This window comes from Haliotis rubra, unplaced genomic scaffold (assembly GCF_003918875.1).
Source record: "Haliotis rubra isolate DU_JTF1 unplaced genomic scaffold, ASM391887v1 Scf43, whole genome shotgun sequence".
NCBI lineage: Eukaryota > Metazoa > Mollusca > Gastropoda > Lepetellida > Haliotidae > Haliotis > Haliotis rubra.
In genome coordinates this window covers 235,170-258,469 of record NW_025767113.1, presented here as the reverse complement: position 1 = coordinate 258,469, position 23,300 = coordinate 235,170, and the positions used below count along the sequence as shown (strand labels likewise).

The following is a 23,300-nucleotide window of genomic DNA, read 5'->3' as shown; positions in this document are numbered from 1 at the left end:
AAGTTTTGCTGAAAAATATTGAACGGTTCTTGAGTAATGCCCCGGTAACGAAGCCCATCCCTCACTTTTGGGATTAAGTCCGAATCGTTTCCATGAAAACCGGGAAAAATAAATATGCCAAAATTCTGCAAATAGCAAAAGGCACCACTTAAGGATCTGTTTGATATATCTACCAAGTTTTGCTGAAAAATATTGAACGGTTCTTGAGTAATGCCCCGGTAACGAAGCCCATCCCTCACTTTTGGGATTAAGTCCGAATCGTTTCCATGAAAACCGGGAAAAATAAATATGCCAAAATTCTGCAAATAGCAAAAGGCACCACTTAAGGATCTGTTTGATATATCTACCACGTTTTGTTGAAAAATATTGAATGGTTTTTGAGTTATGCCCCGGAAACAAAATGATTACGGACGGACGGACGGACAGACGGACGAGGCGTCGACTATATCCCCCTGCATTACATGCCGGGGGGATAAAAACCTGTACCATTGGTACCGATGTGTCAATATGTGTACCATGGTTACCACCAGACTTGTATCATTTGCATCAACTAGTAAAAAGAATTGTAACAATTGAAATAATTACCGATTGCGTGATCTGATCATTAGACAGGCCAAACCCCCTCGCAGTGATGTAGTCGTCAGTGAGGGTGTTGTCCAGGACAGTGGGGTCGTCGGTGTTCAGGGAAAAGTTGGCCTTGTCCTCGGCAAACCTGGAGCAGGACAGAGAGAGTGGTATTCTGTCACAACACACACTGGGGAGATAACCCGTCACAACACACACTGGGGAGATAACCAGTCACAACACACACTCGGGAGATAACCAATCACAACACAAACGGGGAGATAACCCGTCACAACACACACTCAGGAGATAACCCGTCACAACACACACTCGGGAGATAACCAGTCACAACACAAACGGGGAGTTAACCAGTCACAACACAAACGGGGAGATAACCCGTCACAACACACACTAACAGAAGGTGACCAACACGCCTGACAGGTACTGCACAACAGAAGGTGACCGACACACATGACGAGTAAAGCACAATAGAGGGTGATGAAAACACACCTGACAAGTAAAGCATAGCAGAAGGTGCCCAACACACCTGAGTAAAACATGACAGAAGCTAGTTTCACCTTCACCGCATGCATATTTCACCTCAGTATAGGGTGGTTGACCTTTCCATTAGGAGCACCTCCGGTGATGATTGAAGATATTGGACATGTTTCAAGGTGGACCCTCTCCTTCAGAACTCTCTGGTACATCTTGTCACAGTCGAGACTGTGGTAGCCGTGGCCGATTCTTTCAGCATTATACTCATCTAGAGCCTAGAACAAAAGAACACTCAGTATGTACAGGAAACAACAATACAACAAGGGCATGGACGAGACACAACAATACAACAAGGGCATGGACGAGACACAACAATACAACAAGGGCATGGACGAGACACAACAATACACACTTAATATGGATAGGAAACCACAATACAACTGCAGGTATGGACAGGAAAAATTATAAAACACACACTATTGACAGGAACAAAACAAGAAGCAAGGTGTATAGAATACAACACGATAAAGAGTATGCCACAATACAACATCCAGTCCACACATGTATATCACACGTAAATGAGAGTGCGATACACCCCAACACCACACCACAACATCCACAAGGAGGACGAATATATGTACATCCTGACGGGTCCTTGCACTGAAATCTACAAGGAGGGCGAATATATGTACATCCTGACGGGTCCTTGCACTGAAATCTACAAGGAGGGCGAATATATGTACATCCTGAAGGGTCGTTGCACTGAAATCCACAAGGAGGACGAATATATGTACATCCTGCCGGGTCCTTGCACTGAAATCTACATGAAGGACGAATATACGTACATCCTGACCGTTCCTTACACTGACATCTACAAGCAGGGCGAATATATGTACATCCTGACGGGTCCTTACACTGAATTCTACAAGAAGGACGAATATATGTACATCCTGACCGTTCCTTACACTGAAATCTACAAAAAGAGCGATTATATGTACATCCTGACGGGTTCTTGCACTGAAATCTACAAGAAGGACGAATATATGTACATCCTGACGGGTCCTTACACTGAAATCTACAAGAAGGACGAATATATGTACATCCTGACGGGTCCTTGCACTGAAATCTACAAGGAGGGCGATTATATCTACATCCTGACGGGTGCTTGAACTGAAATTTACAAGGAGGACGAATATGTCTACATCCTGACGGGCCTTGCATTGAAATCTACAAGGAGTGAGAAGATATGTACAACCTGACGGGTCCTTGCACTGAAATCTACTAGAAAGATGAATATGTGTACATCCTGACGAGTCCTTGCACTGAAATCCACAAGGAGGATTAATATATCTACATCCTGACGGGTCCTTGCATTGACATCTACTAGAAGGATGAATATATCAACATCCTGACGGGTCCTTGCACTGAAATCTACACGAGGGACAAATCTATGTGAACACTGACCGTCAGTTTGACACCCCCCTGTTCTTCACGAAAAATAAAGATGGATGTCTCGTTCAGCAGCTTGTCATTACCCAGGGTTACAGGTTTGCCATCGTCTCAGCCTCATTTAGGGAAACAACTGCAATCGAACATTTCCAACTCTCTGCTTACAATCATCAGTTATTTAAAGGCTTTTAGACCACATAAAACCTCAGATGTATCACTTATTCTCGTGGCATTTCAGAAGTAGGGAAATACAATACTGACAACTTCTTCTATTTCGTGAGTGCGACGTTTCGATACAGGTTATTGTACCGTTGTCTAGCAGCAATGTAACCTGAAGACGAGGGATGTATATAAACTGAGAGTAACAACGAAAACAACATGATTACCTGGCTAAGCAGTAAGTTGGTTAAAGCCAGCGATAAGAGATGGAAGCCAGAGATGTACACATGAAAGGGATAAGAGATGGAAGCCAGAGAAGAATACATGAAAGGGATAAGAGATGGAAGCCAGAGATGTACATATCAAAGGGATAAGAGATGGAAGTTGGAGGTGTACATATGAAGGGATAAGAGATGGAATCCAGAGATGTACTCACCAAAGGGAGAAGAAACGGAAGCCAGTTTGTACTCACCAAAGGGAGAAGAAATGGAAGCCAGTTTGTACTCACCAAAGGGAGAAGAAATGGAAACCAGAGATGTCCACACATCAAATGGATATGGGATGGAAGCCAGAGATGCACACATCAATGGGATAAGAGATGGAAGCCAGAGAAGAACACATCAAAGGGATAAGAGATGGAAGCCAGAGATGTACTCATCAAAAGGATAAGAGATGGAAGCCAGAGATGTACTCATCAAAGGGATAAGAGATGGAAGCCAGAGATGTACTCATCAAAGGGATAAGAGATGGAAGCCAGAGATGTACACATCAAAGGGATAAGAGATGGAAGCCAGTGATGTACTCATCAAAGGGATAAGAGATGGAAGCCACAGATGTAAACATCAAAGGGATAAGAGATGGAAACCAGAGATGTACTCATCAGAGGGATAAGAGATGGAAGCCAGAGATGTACACATCAAAGGAATAAGAGATGGAAGCCAGAGATGTATTCATCAGAGGGATAAGAGATGGAAGCCAGATATGTACACATCAAAGGGATAAGAGATGGAAGCCAGAGATGTACTCATCAAAGGGATAAGAGATGGAAGCCAGAGAAGAACACATCAGAGGGATAAGAGATGGAAGCCAGAGATGTAGACATCAAAGGGATAAGAAATGGAAGCCAGAGGTGTACTCATCAAAGGGATAAGAGATGGAAGCCAGAGGTGTACTCATCAAAGGGATAGCCAAGCAGGTGTAAGAATCTGTATCAGGACGTCACATCCACGAACTACAACAAGTTGTTAACTTATACATAAATTTGTTATATTTTACTCAGATGTATCCTTGGGAAAGAACATCTTGTTATAATGAGGATGTTTTGTTGACTTTGAGTGTAGTTTGTGGGTTCTTTGAGTGCGGATGGAATCAGCAGAGTCGAGTGAAGTGTTCAGAACATAAATTCTCAAATTGCCTTCTCACTCTCAACCGACGTTTCATTTGTTGTGCCGTGACAAATCAAAATATTTCTGCTGGAATGGGCCTGAAAAGTATCTGTCTTAGTCTCCAGATCATACACTTTCTTTTTGAGAAAGTCATTTTCTTTTTTCCAAAATGCATAACTTTTCATAATTGACCTGTTTAAAATCGCTTCTTTTTTGACTGAGCTAAGTTGAGTCGGTGAAGTGGAGGGGTCGATGAGGATCTTGTATGCTGTCTCTGAATGAAGAAGAGTACGAACCAGAGGCAGTCCGAGGAGACAATATAGTCTGTACATCTCGACACTGTTGTTTTTGGTCCAGGCGTTCAGCTCCACATCTCCCATGGCTGGTCAGAGGGTTATAGACAGCAGTAACAGTCCAGGTCCCTGCCGGGTACACTAACCCTAACGCCGTTCTGCCTCTCTAGACACTGATATCTACCCCCACACCTGCCAGTTACACTTACCCTAACGCCGTTCTGCCTCTCTAGACACTGATATCTACTCCCACACCTGCCGGGTACCCTAACCCTAACGCCGTTCTGTCTCTCTAGACACTGATATCTACCCCCACACCTGCCAGTTACACTAACCCTAACGCCGTTCGGCCTGTCTAGACACTGATATCTACCCCCTCACCTGCCGGCTACATTAACCCTAACGCCGTTCTGTCTCTCTAGACACTGATGTCTACCTCCACACCTGCCGGTTACCCTAACCCTAACGCCGTTCTGTCTCTCTAGACACTGATATCTACCTCCACACCTGCCAGTTACACTAACCCTAACGCCGTTCTGTCTCTCTAGACACTGATATCTACCTCCACACCTGCCGGCTACACTAACCCTAACGCCGTTCTGCCTCTCTAGACACTGATATCTACCCCCACACCTGCCAGTTACACTAACCCTAACGCCGTTCGGCCTCTCTAGACACTGATATCTACCCCCACACCTGCCGGCTACATTAACCCTAACGCCGTTCTGTCTCTCTAGACACTGATATCTACTCCCACACCTGCCGAGTACCCTAACCCTAACGCCGTTCTGTCTCTCTAGACACTGATATCTACCCCCACACCTGCCGGATACCCTAACCCTAACGCCGTTCTGCCTCTCTAGACACTGATATCTACCCCCACACCTGCCGGGTACCTTAACCCTTACGCCGTTCTGTCTCTCTAGACACTGATATCTACCCCCACACCTGTCGGGTACCTTAACCCTAACGCCGTTCTGTCTCTCTAGACACTGATATCTACTCCCACACCTGCCGAGTACCCTAACCCTAACGCCGTTCTGTCTCTAGACACTGATATCTACCCCACACCTGCCGGGTACCTTAACCCTAACGCCGTTCTGTCTCTCTAGACACTGATATCTACCCCCACACCTGCCGGGTACCCTAACCCTAACGCCGTTCTGTCTCTCTAGACACTGATATCTACCCCCACACCTGCCGGGTACCTTAACCCTAACGCCGTTCTGTCTCTGCCGGGTACCCCCTACCCTAACGCCGTTCTGTCTCTAGACACTGATATCTACCCCCACACCTGCCGGGTACCTTAACCCTAACGCCGTTCTGTCTCTAGACACTGATATCTACCCCCACACCTGCCGGGTACCTTAACCCTAACGCTGTTCTGTCTCTGTCTCTAGACACTGATATCTACCCCCACACCTGCCAGCTGCACTAACCCTAACGCCGTTCTGTCTCTCTCACTAGACACTGATATCTACCTCCACACCTGCCGGCTACACTAACCCTAACGCCGTTCTGCCTCTCAGACACTGATATGTACCCCTCCTGCCGGCTACCCCGGCCCTAACGCCGTTCTGTCTCCTAACTGCCGTTCTGCCTCTCTAGACACTGATATCTACACTATCTACCCCACCCACCTGCCCTGTCTCTCTAGACACTGATATCTACCCCACACCAGTCGGGTACCTTAACCTAACGCCGTTCTGTCTCTCTAGACACTGATATCTACTCCCCGCCACACCTGCCGGGTACCTAACCCTAACGCCGTTCTGTCTCTCTAGACACTGATATCTACCTCCCACACCTGCCGGGTACCCTAACCCTAACGCCGTTCTGTCTCTCTAGACACTGATATCCACCCCCACACCTGCCGGCTACCCTAACCCTAACGCCGTTCGTTCTGTCTCTCTTCCACACCTGACACTGATATCTACCCCACATGTACCGAGTAAAATTGCTACACCTGCCGGATACCCTAACCCTAACGCCGTTCTGCCTCTCTAGACACTGATATCTACCCCACACCTGCCGGGTACCTTAACCCTTACGCCGTTCTGTCTCTAGACACTGATATCTACTCCCACACCTGCCGGGTACCTAACCCTAACGCCGTTCTGTCTCTGGTCTCTAGACACTGATATCTACCCCCACACCTGCCGGGTACCCTAACCTAACGCCGTTCTGTCTCTCTAGACACTGATATCTACCCCCACACCTGCCGGGTACCTTAACCCTAACGCCGTTCTGTCTCTAGACTGATATCTACCCCCACACCTGCCGAGTACCCTAGCCCTAACGCCGTTCTGTCTCTAGACACTGATATCTACTCCCACACCTGCCGGGTACCTTAACCCTAACGCCGTTCTGTCTCTCTAGACACTGATATCTACCCCCACACCTGTCGGGTACCTTAACCCTAACGCCGTTCTGTCTCTCTAGACACTGATATCTACTCCCACACCTGCCGAGTACCCTAACCCTAACGCCGTTCTGTCTCTCTAGACACTGATATCTACCCCCACACCTGCCGGGTACCTTAACCCTAACGCCGTTCTGTCTCTCTAGACACTGATATCTACCCCCACACCTGCCGGGTACCTTAACCCCTACGCCGTTCTGTCTCTCTAGACACTGATATCTACCCCCACACCTGTCGGGTACCTTAACCCTAACGCCGTTCTGTCTCTCTAGACACTGATATCTACCTCCACACCTGCCGGCTACACTAACCCTAACGCCGTTCTGTCTCTCTAGACACTGATATCTACCTCCACACCTGCCGGCTACCTAACCCTAACGCCGTTCTGCCTCTCTAGACACTGATATCTACCTCCACACCTGCCGGCTACCCTAACCCTAACGCCGTTCTGCCTCTCTAGACACTGATATCTACCCCCACACCTGCCGGATACCCTAACCCTAACGCCGTTCTGTCTCTCTAGACACTGATATCTACTCCCACACCTGCCGAGTACCCTAACCCTAACGCCGTTCTGTCTCTCTAGACACTGATATCTACCCCCACACCTGCCGGGTACCCTAACCCTAACGCCGTTCTGTCTCTCTAGACACTGATATCTACTCCCACACCTGCCGAGTACCCTAACCCTAACGCCGTTCTGCCTCTCTAGACACTGATATCTACCCCCACACCTGCCGGGTACCTTAACCCTTACGCCGTTCTGTCTCTAGACACTGATATCTACCCCACACACCTGTCGGGTACCTTAACCCTAACGCCGTTCTGTCTCTCTAGACACTGATATCTACTCCCACACCTGCCGAGTACCCTAACCCTAACGCCGTTCTGTCTCTCTAGACACTGATATCTACCCCCACACCTGTCGGGTACCTTAACCCTAACGCCGTTCTGTCTCTCTAGACACTGATATCTACTCCCACACCTGCCGAGTACCCTAACCCTAACGCCGTTCTGTCTCTCTAGACACTGATATCTACCCCCACACCTGCCGGGTACCTTAACCCTAACGCCGTTCTGTCTCTCTAGACACTGATATCTACCCCCACACCTACTACGTGTGAATACTACAAACATCAATAAACAGACAGTATACCGCAATACCAGTATACTACAATATAAGAGATAGTATACCACAATACCATTATATTACAATATAACTGACAGTATACCGCAATACCAGTATACTACAATATAACAGACAGTATACCTCAATACCAGTATACTACAATTTACCAGACAACATACCGCAATACCAGTATACTACAATATAGCAGACAGTATACCGCAATACCAGTATACTACAATATAACAGACAGTATACCTCAATACCAGTATACTACAATATAGCAGACAGTATACCGCAATACCGGTATACTACAATATAACAGACAGTATACCTCAATACCAGTATACTGCAATATAACAGACAACATACCACAATGCCAGTATACTACAATTTAGCAGACAGTATACCACAATACCAGTATACTACAATATATTAGACAGTACACCTCAATACCAGTATACTACAATTTAGCAGACAGTATACCGCAATACCAGTATACTACAATATAGCAGACAGTATACCGCAATACCAGTATACTAGTATATAACAGGCAGTATACCACAATACCACAGACAGCGCGATGCCTGCGTGTGAAGTGTTCTGCACCTCCACAGGCTATGTTTGTATTTACCAACCTCGTACATCATCTCCGACGATCTGACTTCTGATGCGTGCGCTGTTCGATGTAGGCCGGCAATCTCAACCTCCTGAAAACATGTAGAGAAATGGGTTACAAAGACATGTCTTTAAGTAGTATGAAACACTATACAGTGTTGTTTGTTGACTTGTCCGGAAGGCCCTGCCTCCTAACGACATACAGAGTCTAAGTCACGTACTTCTATGTATAGGATTCGATATTTTTACACTCAAACACTCGATCCTGTGACCAGTAACTGCTAAATGTTTGCTAAATTGCACTTACTATAAAGTATAATGGTTCTAATGTTATAAGTGGTTATATTACAGTGTTTGATTGTTACATTTCCAGAAAGCTATTGTTTATTGTTTGTTAATAGCATGCTTTTCTCCTCCCGATTGTTACATCTATAATTTATCTGTATTCCGGAGCGGTATTCAGATAAGCAACATACTACTTGTTTACGAATCCGGTTCCACTTTTGAAAATATATTGAAAGCAACTGCTAAATACACAGACATTGTTAAAGGAATATTATTGGCTAGTTTACAGAGCGTGTAAGAAGAGCCAGTGTATGGCTTAACGCTACAGAAAGTGTAAGTTGAACCTTAAAGGCCAGTTTATGGCTTAACGCTACAGCGAATGTAAGAAGAACCTTAAAGGCCAGTTTATGGCTTAACGCTACAGCGAATGTAAGAAGAACCTTAAAGGCCAGTTTATGGGGACACTGTGTAGGATCCATCCCGCTGAGGAACTCGGGGCCAGCAACATCGATAGCCACCACGCTGTCGCGGAACTCCCGACACAAGCCAGCCACTTCTAGCGACCATTCTGAAAGGAACATAATGCTCAACAGTATGAACTTTACCCTACAAACATAAAGAAAAGCAAAAGTAGACAAATAGGAAAAAAGGAAAAAAAAGAAACGCACAGGCGTTTTCAGCAGCATATTTCGATTTTGAGACAGCAGTTGTCAGTAAGACAATTACTATGTTTGAATTCCGTTAATCATGTCGTGGATGTTCTCCATTGCGCGCACATCCCAAAATGTGTTTGTAAACGTTTGTCCGATAAAAATAAAACACAGCACTATATCTCGATTATGGCATCGAAATACCCGCTTCAGTTAGACCCAAGATCATCCCAGAAGTGGAAGACCATGAGTGACCAATTCCTGCTCAGGTTTCATCCGGGTGTTTCACCTACGTCACCGATTTGCTACAGCAACGGACACTGCAGGACAAGTGCCGACCAAACCATAAGACTAGTCTGAGAGAAGTGGGGATTCGAGCATATCCACCAAAAGTTGGACCTGTGCCGACACGACTACACCGACAACGACGTGTCCAATGGTGAGGCGGGGTACAGGCATGGAACCTGGGCAAATGGCGACACGTTTGGTTCAGCGATGAATCGCGTTTCCGCCTGCAACGATGGATTGGAAGGCGTCGACGTCGACACGAACATTTTGCTCCGAACTGCGAACGAAGGGAGGACAGATTTGGTGGATCAAACGAAGAGAGGGAAATAGGGAAGATTTCCCCAAGCAAACATCTGACGAATTGTGCCATCCATTCCAACGCGGCATCGTGCAGTGAATATTGCTAAAAGCGGCGTAAAACCAAACTCAGTCAGACAGTCAGTGAAATAAAAGAAATGCAAAGGGATTTGTTTTTAATTTTAAAGAGAAATATATGTAATAACGTTACAAGCTCATAGTATGTGATGTTACACGTGTTGAGGCACTCATTGTCAGAAAAATGACAATAAAAGTTGTCCACTGTGAAAACAGATGAAAACATCGAATTTTTCGCCCAAAACGTATTCGTGTCCAATAAATTTGTTTGAGAGATCTTCATGTTCTGCACGTGCAACATGAGCAAAATACCTTTTAAAGTGACGGGTTGTGGGTTTCAATAGCTCAGTGTTCAGCCACCGACACGCAATGCAGTCATGCCCAGTCATGGAAGCAGGTGAATCTCGATCAGATGTTGCCAGGGCTGTGAATGTTCACCCAAGCGCCATCACAAGGCTATGGAATCGTCACCAACAACATGGATCAACTCGTGACCGTCCCAGATCCGGCAGACCTCGTGTGACCACGCCTGCACAAGATCGCTACATCCGGTCACGTCACCTGCGGGATTTCTACTGCCTCAACCATACCAGGGCTGCGTAGGACTTCCGATCAGACCGTACGCAACCGTCTACGAGATGCAGGAATCCGACCTCGACGTCCGGTCAGAGGCGTCATCCCCACCCAGCAACATCGTCAAGCACGGCTGCAGTGGTCTCAGGCACATATGGTATGACCTCATCTACGATGGAGGCAAGTTTGGTTCAGCGATGAATCACGTTTTATGCTTCGTTGGCAGGATGGAAGGACCTGTGTTTACCGTCGGCGAGGTGAACGTTTTGCAGCAAACTGTGTGCAGGAAGTTGACAGATTTGGTGGTTTTAGTGTCATGATGTGGGCTGCCATCGCCTACAATGCCAGAACAGACCTTGTGCACATTCGAGGGAATCTTTCGGCTCAACGATACGTCGACGAGATTCTTAGGCCCCATGTGCAACCCATCATGGTGAATGTCAACGACGTTTTTCAGCAGGACAACGCCCGTCTTCACAAAGCCCGACTCACCACTGCCTTCTTGAGAAACCACAACATCAACGTTGTTCCCTGGCCCTCCAAATCACCAGATTTAAACCCCATTGAACATCTTTAGGACTAGTTGGACAGACGTCTGCGACGGCGACAACCTCAACCGCAGACTCTACCTTAGCTTGCAGCAGCTATGCAGGCTCAGTGGACAACCATTTCACAGAATGTGATTCGTCATCTCATGGCTTCCATGTGCAGGAGATGCCAAGCAGCTATCGATGCTTACGGGGGCATACTCGTAATTGACGTTGAGTGACGTTAAAGTTCACCTAGTGACTTCACCTAGTGACCGTAGATCCCTGTTGATCACACCAAGCATTGCGTCACTGTACTCCCCTTATCCTTGTTGATCACACCAAGCATTGCATCCCCGTGTGCCCTTTATCCCTGTTGATCACATCAAGCATAGCCTCACTGTACGCCCCTTATCCCTGTTGATCACAGCAAGCTTTGCAGCCCCTAGCCGCCCTTCAATCATGTTGATTGCAGTAAGCATTGCATCCTCGCCCCCTCCCCCCCCTTCAACACTGTTGATCACACCAAACATCCCATCCTCGTGCACGCCCTTCAACCATGTTGATCATACCAAGCATTGCATCCTCGTGCCCCTCTTCAACCATGCTGATCATACCAAACATTCCATCCTCGTCCCCCCTTCAACCCTGTTGATCACACCAAACATTCCATCCTCGTGCACGCCCTTCAACCCTGTTGATCATACCAAACATTCCATCCTCGTGCACGCCCTTCAACCCTGTTGATCACACCAAACATTCCATCCTCGTGCACGCCCTTCAACCCTGTTGATCTCACCAAGCATTGCATGACCATATCCCCCTGATCGCTGTTGATCACACCAAGCATTGCATGACCATGTCCCCCTGATCACTGTTGATCACAACAAACATGCATGACCATATCCCCTGATCGCTCTTGATCACACCAAGCATTGCATGACCATGTCCCCCTGATCACTGTTGATCACAACAAGCATTGCATGACCATATCCCACTGATCGCTGTTGATCACAACAAGCATTCCATGACCATGTCCTCCTGATCGCTGTTGATCACACCAAGCATTCCATGACCATATCCCACTGATCGCTGTTGATCACAACAAGCATTCCATGACCATGTCCTCCTGATCGTCACAACAAGCATCCCATGATCGCTGTTGATCACACCAAGCATTGCATGACCATATCCCACTAATCGCTGTTGATCACAACAAGTATTCCATGACCATATCCCCCTGATCGCTGTTGATCACACCAAGCATTGCATGACCATATCCCCCTGATCGCTGTTGATCACACCAAGCATTGCATGACCATATCCCACTGATCGCTGTTGATCACAACAAGCATTGCATGACCATGTCCCCCTGATCGCTGTTGATCACAACAAGCATTGCATGACCATATCCCACTGATCGCTGTTGATCACAACAAGCATTGCATGACCATGTCCTCCTGATCGCTGTTGATCACACCAAGCATTGCATGACCATATCCCACTGATCGCTGTTGATCACAACAAGCATTGCATGACCATGTCCTCCTGATCGCTGTTGATCACACCAAGCATTGCATGACCATATCCCCCTGATCGCTGTTGATCACACCAAGCCTTGCATGACCATATCCCCTGATCGCTGTTGATCACAACAAGCATTGCATGACCATATCCCACTGATCGCTGTTGATCACACCAAGCATTGCATGACCATATCCCACTGATCGCTGTTGATCACAACAAGCATTGCATGACCATGTCCCCCTGATCACTGTTGATCACAACAAGCATTGCATGACCATATCCCACTGATCGCTGTTGATCACAACAAGCATTGCATGACCATGTCCTCCTGATCGCTGTTGATCACACCAAGCATTGCATGACCATATCCCACTGATCGCTGTTGATCACACCAAGCATTGCATGACCATATCCCCCTGATCGCTGTTGATCACACCAAGCATTGCATGACCATATCCCCCTGATCAATGTTGATCACACCAAGCATTGCATGACCATATCCCACTGATCGCTGTTGATCACAACAAGCATTCCATGACCATATCCCCCTGATCGCTGTTGATCACACCAAGCATTGCATGACCATATCCCCCTGATCAATGTTGATCACACCAAGCATTGCATGACCATATCCCCCTGATCAATGTTGATCACACCAAGCCTTCAGTCACGACCGAATGGTTGTTGTAACGTGCCATACAAAACTATTATTTTTCACCCTTCTGTCTTGTGGACAATGACCCGTAGTTTATCAAGATTGAAAACGATGTGGATGGCTGTTGATGTCATTCTCTGTGAAGATGTGGGTGAGCCACGTGTTGCTGTCGGAAACGGATGATTGACAATGTGTTTCCCAATCCTACATATTAGTGTCAGAAACGGATGATTGACTATGTGTTTTCCAATCCTACATATTGGTGTCAGAAACGGATGATTGGCAATGTGTTTTCCAATCCTACATATTGGTGTCAGAAACGGATGATTGACTGTGTGTTTTCCAATCCTACATATCGGTGTCAGAAACGGAAGATTGACTATGTTTTCCAATCCTACATATTAGTGTCAGAAACGGATGATTGACTGTGTGTTTTCCAATCCTGCATAGTGGCGTCAGAAACGGATGATTGACAATGTGTTTTCCAATCCTACATATTAGTGTCAGAAACGGATGATTGACTATGTGTTTTCCAATCCTACATATTGGTGTCAGAAACGGATGATTGACTATGTGTTTTCCAATCTTACATATTGGTGTCAGAAACGGATGATTTACAATGTGTTTTCCAATCTTACATATTGGTGTCAGAAACGGATGATTTACAATGTGTTTTCCAATCTTACATATTGGTGTCAGAAACGGATGATTGACAAGTGTTTTCCAATCCCACATATTGGGCCTGATTATGTTTCTAGGTCTATATCCGTTTCCTGGGTTAAGTTCCATGACAAGCATTATATACGGTCTGCCTTCCACTTCAGACTGACTCCTAATGATATAAATGAAATCCTATTAAGGCGACATGCACTTCTCACCTGGAAAGTGTCGTATACAGCAGAGGATTGCCTTCACCTTGATGTTGAAGTCCTGAGCTCCTTGCTTCAGCGCTTCACTAACCGTTGTCACAACGTCGTGCGGTGAGAAGTTGCCGGGCTCGGGGGCGTACACTGGCTTCTCAAATGTGTTAGCAAGCAGATGGGGTGAGAACCTTGGCTCCACATACTTGATGCCTTGCAAGGAACAATCCTCACAGAACTCGTAGGCCAGTCGGTACACTGCATCACGATTACCACTACAACAGACGAGAGAGACATAAGCCAGTCGGTACACTGCATCCGGATTACCACTACAACAGACGAGAGAGACATAAGCCAGTCGGTACACTGCATCCCGATTACCAGTGCAACACACAAGAGAGACATAAACCAGTCGGTACACTGCATCCCGACTACCACTACAACACACAAGAGAGACATAAGCCAGTCGGTACACTGCATCCCGATTACCACTACAAGAGACGAGAGAGACATAAGCCAGTCGGTACACTGCATCCCGATTACCACTACAAGAGACAAGAGAGACATAAGCCAGTCGGTACACTGCATCCCGATTACCACTATGTACAACAGACGAGAGAGACATAAGCCAGTCGGTACACTGCATTCCGATTACCACTACAAGAGACGAGAGAGACATAAGCCAGTCGGTACACTGCATTCCGATTACCAGTACAACACACAAGTGAGACGTAAGCCAGTCGGTACACTGCATCCCGATTACCACTACAACACACAAGAGAGACATAAGCCAGTCGGTACACTGCATCCCGATTACCACTACAACACACAAGAGAGACATAAGCCAGTCGGTACACTGCATCCCGATTACCACTACAAGAGACGAGAGAGACATAAGCCAGTCGGTACACTGCATCCCGATTAAGACTACAACACACAAGTGAGACATAAGCCAGTCGGTACACTGCATCCCGATTACCACTACAACAGACGAGAGAGACATAAGCCAGTCGGTACACTGCATCCCGATTACCACTACAACAGACAAGAGAGACATAAGCCAGTCGGTACACTGCATTCCGATTACCACTACAAGAGACGAGAGAGACATAAGCCAGTCGGTACACTGCATCCCGATTAAGACTACAACACACAAGTGGGACATAAGCCAGTCGGTACACTGCATACCGATTACCACTACAACAGACGAGAGAGACATAAGCCAGTCGGTACACTGCATCCCGATTACCACTACAACAGACAAGAGAGACATAAGCCAGTCGGTACACTGCATCACGATTACCACTACAACAGACGAGAGAGACAAAGCCAGTCGGTACACTGCATCACGATTACCAGTACAACACACAAGAGAGACATAAGCCAGTCGGTTACTGCATCCCGATTACCACTACAACAGACGAGAGACATAAGCCAGTCGGTACACTGCATCCCGATTACCAGTACAACACACAAGAGAGACATAAGCCAGTCGGTACACTGCATCCCGATTACCACTACAACAGACGAGAGAGACATAAGCCAGTCGGTACACTGCATCCCGATTACCACTACAACACACAAGAGAGACATAAGCCAGTCGGTACACTGCATCCGGATTACCACTACAACACACAAGAGACATAAGCCAGTCGGTACACTGCATCCCGATTACCAGTACAACACACAAGAGAGACATAAGCCAGTCGGTACACTGCATCCCGATTACCACTACAACACACAAGAGAGACATAAGCCAGTCGGTACACTGCATCCCGATTACCACTACAACACACAAGAGAGACATAAGCCAGTCGGTACACTGCATCCCGATTACCACTACAACACACAAGAGAGACATAAGCCAGTCGGTACACTGCATCCCGATTAAGACTACAACACACAAATAAGTGAGACTACATCCCGATTACACAACAGACGAGAGAGACATAAGCCAGTCGGTACACTGCATCCCGATTACCACTACAACAGACAAGAGAGACATAAGCCAGTCGGTACACTGCATACCGATTACCACTCACAACAGACGAGAGACATAAGCCAGTCGGTACACTGCATTCCGATTACCACTACAACAGACAAGAGAGACATAAGCCAGTCGGTACACTGCATCACGATTACCACTACAACAGACAAGAGAGACAAAAGCCAGTCGGTTCACTGCATCACGATTACCACTACAAGAGACGAGAGAGACATAAGCCAGTCGGTACACTGCATCCCGATTACCACTACAACACACAAGAGACATAAGCCAGTCGGTACACTCATCCCGATTACCACTACAAGAGACGAGAGAGACATAAGCCAGTCGGTACACTGCATCCCGATTACCAGTACAACACACAAGAGACATAAGCCAGTCGGTACACTGCATCCCGATTACCACTACACACAACGAGAGACATAAGCCAGTCGGTACACTGCATCCCGATTACCAGTACAACACACAAGAGAGACATAAGCCAGTCGGTACACTGCATCCGGATTACCACTACAACACACAAGAGAGACATAAGCCAGTCGGTACACTGCATCCCGATTACCAGTACAACACACAAGAGAGACATAAGCCAGTCGGTACACTGCATCCGGATTACCACTACAACACACAAGAGAGACATAAGCCAGTCGGTACACTGCATTGTCTCAGTGTATTACCACTTGTCACAGAGACATAAGCCATTCGGTACACTGCATCCCGATTACCACTACAACAGACGAGACATAAGCCATATCCGGATTACCCAGTTCTGGGTACACTGCATCCCGATTACCAGTACAACACACAAGAGAGACATAAGCCAGTCGGTACACTGCATCCCGATTACCACTACATCACACAAGGGAGAGATAAGCCAGTCGGAACACTGGACATTTGTCTCAGTGTATCTGGGTATTTGTCTCAGTGTATCTAGGTATTTGTCTCAGTGTATCCATGTATTTGTCTCAGTGTATCCATGTATTTGTCTCAGTGTATCTAGGTATTTGTCTCAGTGTATCCATGTATTTGTCTCAGTGTATCCATGTATTTGTCTCAGTGTATCCGGGTATTTGTCTCAGTGTATCCATGTATTTGTCTCAGTGTATCCAGGTATTTGTCTCAGTGTATCCAGGTATTTGTCTCAGTGTATCCAGGTATTTGTCTCAGTGTATCCAGGTATTTGTCTCAGTGTATCCAGGTATTTGTCTCAGTGTATCTGGGTATTTGTCTCAGTGTATCTGGGTATTTGTCTCAGTGTATCTGGGTATTTGTCTCAGTGTATCCAGGTATTTGTCTCAGTGTATTCAGGTATTTGTCTCAGTGTTTCTTGGTATTTGTCTCAGTGTATCCAGGTATTTGTCTCAGTGCAACCATGTATTTGTCTCAGTGTATCTGGGTATTTGTGTCAGTGTATCTGGGTATTTGTCTCAGTGTATCCAGGTATTTGTCTCAGTGTATCTGGGTATTTGTCCCAGTGTATCCAGGTATTTTTCTCAGTATATCCATGTATTTGTCTCAGTGTTTCTGGGTATTTGTCTCGGTGTATCCATGTATTTGTCTCAGTATATCCAGGTATTTGTCTCAGTGTATCTGGGTATTTGTCTCAGTGTATCTGGGTATTTGTCCTAGGGTATCTGGTCATATGTATATTTGAGTTACGGAAGTGAAAAGCACCAAGTACAACAGGCCTGCAATACAAAGGCAATGTGCAAGAAGGCCGACCTCATACGTGACTTGATGGCCACCAGAACGTGACCCCGGTGTGACTGGGGGTTTATCTTACGCAAACACGGGAGTAAAGGTCGCAAAGCAATGCAAGAGTCGTTCCAGGGTGCTGGGTTTGGACATAACGATCTCCTGTTTCAGATCCTGGATGGTTTTGCAGTGCGGGATGAGTCCCCGGGTGGCAGCCACTTCCAGGATGGTCTGGTGCCTCGCAGCACCATCCATGTGCACGTGGAGCTCCACCTGAAGCATCACAAGTGGTAAAACTGTATCTGACTCCACACATGTAGTACCATGCCACGGCATAGCTTCTGCTTGTCTCCTTATGTCATGATCCCATAGACGTGTACAGTGAAGCTGTTCTGTATACCAAGGGTAGTTTACTAACTGACGAGTACAGTGTACTGTACACCAAGTGAAGTCTACTAACTTACGAGTACATTGTACTGTACACTAAGTGAAGTCTACTAACTGACGAGTACAGTGTACTGTACACTAAGGGTAGTGTACTAACTGACGAGTACAGTGTACTGTACACCAAGGGTAGTCTACTAACTGACGAGTACAGTGTACTGTACACTAAGTGAAGTCTACTAACTGACGAGTACAGTGTACTGTACACCAAGGGTAGTCTACTAACTGACGAGTACAGTGTACTGTACACCAAGTGAAGTCTACTAACTTACGAGTACATTGTACTGTACACCAAGGGTAGTCTACTAACTTACGAGTACATTGTACTGTACACCAAGGGTAGTCTACTAACTGACGAGTACAGTATACTGTACACCAAGGATCATCTACTAGCTGACCAGTACAGTGTACTGTACACCAAGGGTAGTCTGCTAACTGACGAGTACAGTGTATCTGTACTGTACACCAAGTGTAGTCTACTAACTGACGAGTACAGTGTTCTGAACACCAAGTGTAGTCTACTAACTGATGAGTACAGTGTATCTGTACTGTACACCAAGTGTAGTCTACTGACTGACGAGTACAGTGTTCTGAACACCAAGGCTAGTCTACTAACTGACGAGTACAGCGTACTGTACACCAAGGGTAGTCTGCTAACTGACGAGTACAGTGTATCTGTACTGTACACCAAGTGCAGTCTACTAACTGACGAGTACAGTGTACTGTACACCAAGGGTAGTCTGCTAACTGACGAGTACAGTGTATCTGTACTGTACACCAAGTGCAGTCTACTAACTGACGAGTACAGCGTACTGTACACCAAGTGCAGTCTACTAACTGACGAGTACAGCGTACTGTACACCAAGGGTAGTCTACTAACTGACGAGTACAGCGTACTGTACATCAAGGGTAGTCTACTAACTGACGAGTACATTGTACTGTACATCAAGGATAGTCTACTAACTGACGAGTACATTGTACTGTACATCAAGGGTAGTCTACTAACTGACGAGTACAGCGTACCTGTACTGTACACCAAGGATCGTATACCCAGACTGTAGGGGAATAGATTCTTAGCACCCCGTGCTTTGTTGCCTTTTGAGAGTTAGTGATTATCCCATGACTACAAAGTCATTCTCGACAGGAATATTCCGGGGTATCAATGATTTCACATGAATAAAATGAAGTATATAAACCATCAAACATCGACAGGGAATGCATAATGATCACATATGATGGCATATGATGGGATATGATGACATATAATGGCATATGATGATATAATGATTGCAGATGATGGCCTATGACGACATATGGTGACAGATGATAGCATATGATGATATAGTGATGACATATGATGACATTTCATGGGATATGATAAAATAATGTTGAGACATGATGACATCATGAAATAATGATGACATATGATACCATTTGATGCATATGATGAGATATGATGACATGATGGCATAGGATGACATATGATAGCATATGGTGAAATAATGATGAAATATGATGACATATCATGATATAAGAATGACATGATACCATATGATGACATATAATGACATAATGATGAAATATGATTGTATATGATGACATATGGTGACAGATGATGGCATTATAAGGACATAGTGGTGACATAATGATGACATATGATAGCATATAATGACAAATGATGATATCATGATTACAGATGATGACATATGACGACATATGGTGACATATGATGACATATAATGGCTTATTATGGTGTATGATGATATATGATGCCAAGTGATGGCATATGATGACATACAATGGCATATGATTGCTTAATGATGACAAATGATTGCATACGATGATATATTGTGGCATCTATATGACATATGATGACAAATGATCTCATATGATGAAATATGATGGCATTTCATGTAATACACTGAAATAATGATGAGATATGATGACATATCATGATATGATGATGACATGACACCATATGATGCATATGATGGCATATGTTATAATGATGACAGATGATGGCATATGATAGTATAGTGATGGCATGATGATGGCGTAGGATGCCATATGATGGCATATGGTGTCAAAATGATGATATATGATGACATAATCATAGCACATGGTGACAATAATGGTATGATGTTGACATGGTGATAAAATATGATGACATAATGATGATATATGGTGATATGATGATGACAGATGATGATACATGGTGACAATGGAGGCATAATGTCGACATAGTGATGACATGGTGATAATGATGGCATAATGATGACATAGTGATGTGAAATGATGGCATCTGATGACATGTGATGGCATAATGCTGATATATCGATGATGTCGCCATGATGACATATTGAGAAATGTCATCCTTCATAATCTTTGAATTTTTGAACTACCCAAAGCCACTGAGAACGACAGTGTGTGGTCTAGTTTACCCGGTGTCAAGGGAAGAGTGCCCTGCCCTACAGGTATCAACCACTCACACAGTTTGTACTAAGAACGTCAGTGTGTGGGGAGCCCTACAGGTATCAACCACTCACAGTTTGTACTAAGAACGTCAGTGTGTGGGGAGCCCTACAGGTATCAACCACTCACACAGTTTGTACTACAGAACGTCAGTGTGTGGGGAGCCCTACAGGTATCAACCACTCACTAAGAACGTCAGTGTGTGGGGAGCCCTACAGGTATCAACCACTCACACAGTTTGTTCTAAGAACGTCAGTGTGTGGGGAGCCCTACAGGTATCAACCACTCACACAGTTTGTACTAAGAACGTCAGTGTGTGGGGAGCCCTACAGGTATCAACCACTCACTAAGAACGTCAGTGTGTGGGTAGCCCTACAGGTATCAACCACTCACACAGATTGTACTAAGAACGTCAGTGTGGGGAGCCCTACAGGTATCAACCACTCACACAGTTTGTACTAAGAACGTCAGTGTGTGGGGAGCCCTACAGGTATCAACCACACACTAAGAACGTCAGTGTGTGGGTAGCCCTACAGGTATCAACCACTCACACAGATTGTACTAAGAACGTCAGTGTGTGGGTATCAACCACTCACCCTCACCTAGGTATCAACCACTCACTTTGTACTAAGAACGTCAGTGTGTGGGGGAGCCCTACAGGTATCAACCACACACTAAGAACGTCAGTGTGTGGGGAGCCCTACAGGTATCAACCACTCACTAAGAACGTCAGTGTGTGGGGAGCCCTACAGGTATCAACCACTCACTAAGAACGTCAGTGTGTGGGGAGCCCTACAGGTATCAACCACTCACTAAGAACGTCAGTGTGTGGGTAGCCCCACAGGTATCAACCACTCACACAGATTGTACTAAGAACGTCAGTGTGTGGGTAGCCCTACAGTTATCAACCACTCACTAAGAACGTTAGTGTGTGGGGAGCCCTACTGGTATCAATAACTCACTAAGAACGTCAGTGTGTGGGTAGCCCTACAGATATCAGCCACTCACACAGATTGTACTAAGAACCAGTGTCAAGGGAAGGGTCACGTCACAGTGTGGGGAGCCCTACAGGTATCAACCACTCACTAAGAACTTCAGTGTGGGGAGTCATAAAGGTATCAACCACTCACTAAGAACGTCAGTGTGTCAGGGGGGAGCCCTACAGGTATCAACCACTCACACAGTTTGTACTAAGAACGTCAGTGTGTGGGGAGCCCTACAGGTATCAACCACTCACACAGTTTGTACTAAGAACGTCAGTGTGTGGGGAGCCCTACAGGTAACAACCACTCACACAGTGTGTACTAAGAACGACAGTGTGTGGTGTAGTTTAAACAGTGTCAAGGGAAGGGTGCCCTGCCCTACAGGTATCAACCACTCACACAGTTTGCACTAAGAACGTCAGTGTGTGGGGAGCCCTACAGGTATCAACCACTCACACAGTTTGTACTAAGAACGTCAGTGTGTGGGGAGCCCTACAGGTATCAACCACTCACACAGTTTGTACTAAGAACGTCAGTGTGTGGTCCCTAGTTTACCCAGGGAAGGGTGCCCTGCCCTAGGTATCAACCACTCACACAGTTTGTACTAAGAACGTCAGTGTGTGGTCTGTGTGTCAAGGGAGCCCTACAGGTATCAACCACTCACACAGTTTGCACTAAGAACGTCAGTGTGTGGGGAGCCCTACAGGTATCAACCACTCACACAGTTTGTACTAAGAACGTCAGTGTGTGGGGAGCCCTACAGGTATCAACCACTCACACAGTTTGCACTAAGAACGTCAGTGTGTGGGGAGCCCTACAGGTATCAACCACTCACACAGTTTGTACTAAGAACGTCAGTGTGTGGGTAGCCCTACAGGTATCAACCACTCACACAGATTGTACTAAGAACGTCAGTGTGTGGGGAGCCCTACAGGTATCAACCACTCACACAGTTTGTACTAAGAACGTCAGTGTGTGGGGAGCCCTACAGGTATCAACCACTCACACAGATTGTACTAAGAACGTCAGTGTGTGGGGAGCCCTACAGGTATCAACCACTCACAGGTTGTACTAAGAACGTCAGTGTGTGGGGAGCCCTACAGGTATCAACCACTCACACAGATTGTACTAAGAACGTCAGTGTGTGGGTAGCCCTACAGGTATCAACCACTCACACAGTTTGTACTAAGAACGTCAGTGTGTGGGGAGCCCTACAGGTATCAACCACTCACTAAGAACGTCAGTGTGTGGGTAGCCCTACAGGTATCAACCACTCACACAGTTTGTACTAAGAACGTCAGTGTGTGGGGAGCCCTACAGGTATCAACCACTCACACAGTTTGTACTAAGAACGTCAGTGTGTGGGGAGCCCTACAGGTATCAACCACTCACACAGTTTGTACTAAGAACGTCAGTGTGTGGGGAGCCCTACAGGTATCAACCACTCACA

At 46.0% G+C, this 23,300-nt stretch overlaps 1 protein-coding gene across 1 annotated transcript in view; it reads right to left on the bottom strand.

The window, feature by feature from the left end:
• The window catches only part of LOC124288996 (adenosine deaminase-like), a 33,120-nt gene that overhangs the window by 341 nt on the left and 9,479 nt on the right, over positions 1-23,300 (bottom strand). The window contains exons 2-7 of the mRNA XM_046725592.1: positions 18,040-18,224; positions 14,270-14,526; positions 9,237-9,364; positions 8,532-8,603; positions 1,165-1,334; positions 586-712 (exon numbers count right to left, since the gene is read on the bottom strand). Of these exons, the coding sequence (XP_046581548.1) occupies positions 586-712; positions 1,165-1,334; positions 8,532-8,603; positions 9,237-9,364; positions 14,270-14,526; positions 18,040-18,224 (939 nt within the window). The remainder of the gene's footprint in view (positions 1-585; positions 713-1,164; positions 1,335-8,531; positions 8,604-9,236; positions 9,365-14,269; positions 14,527-18,039; positions 18,225-23,300) is intronic.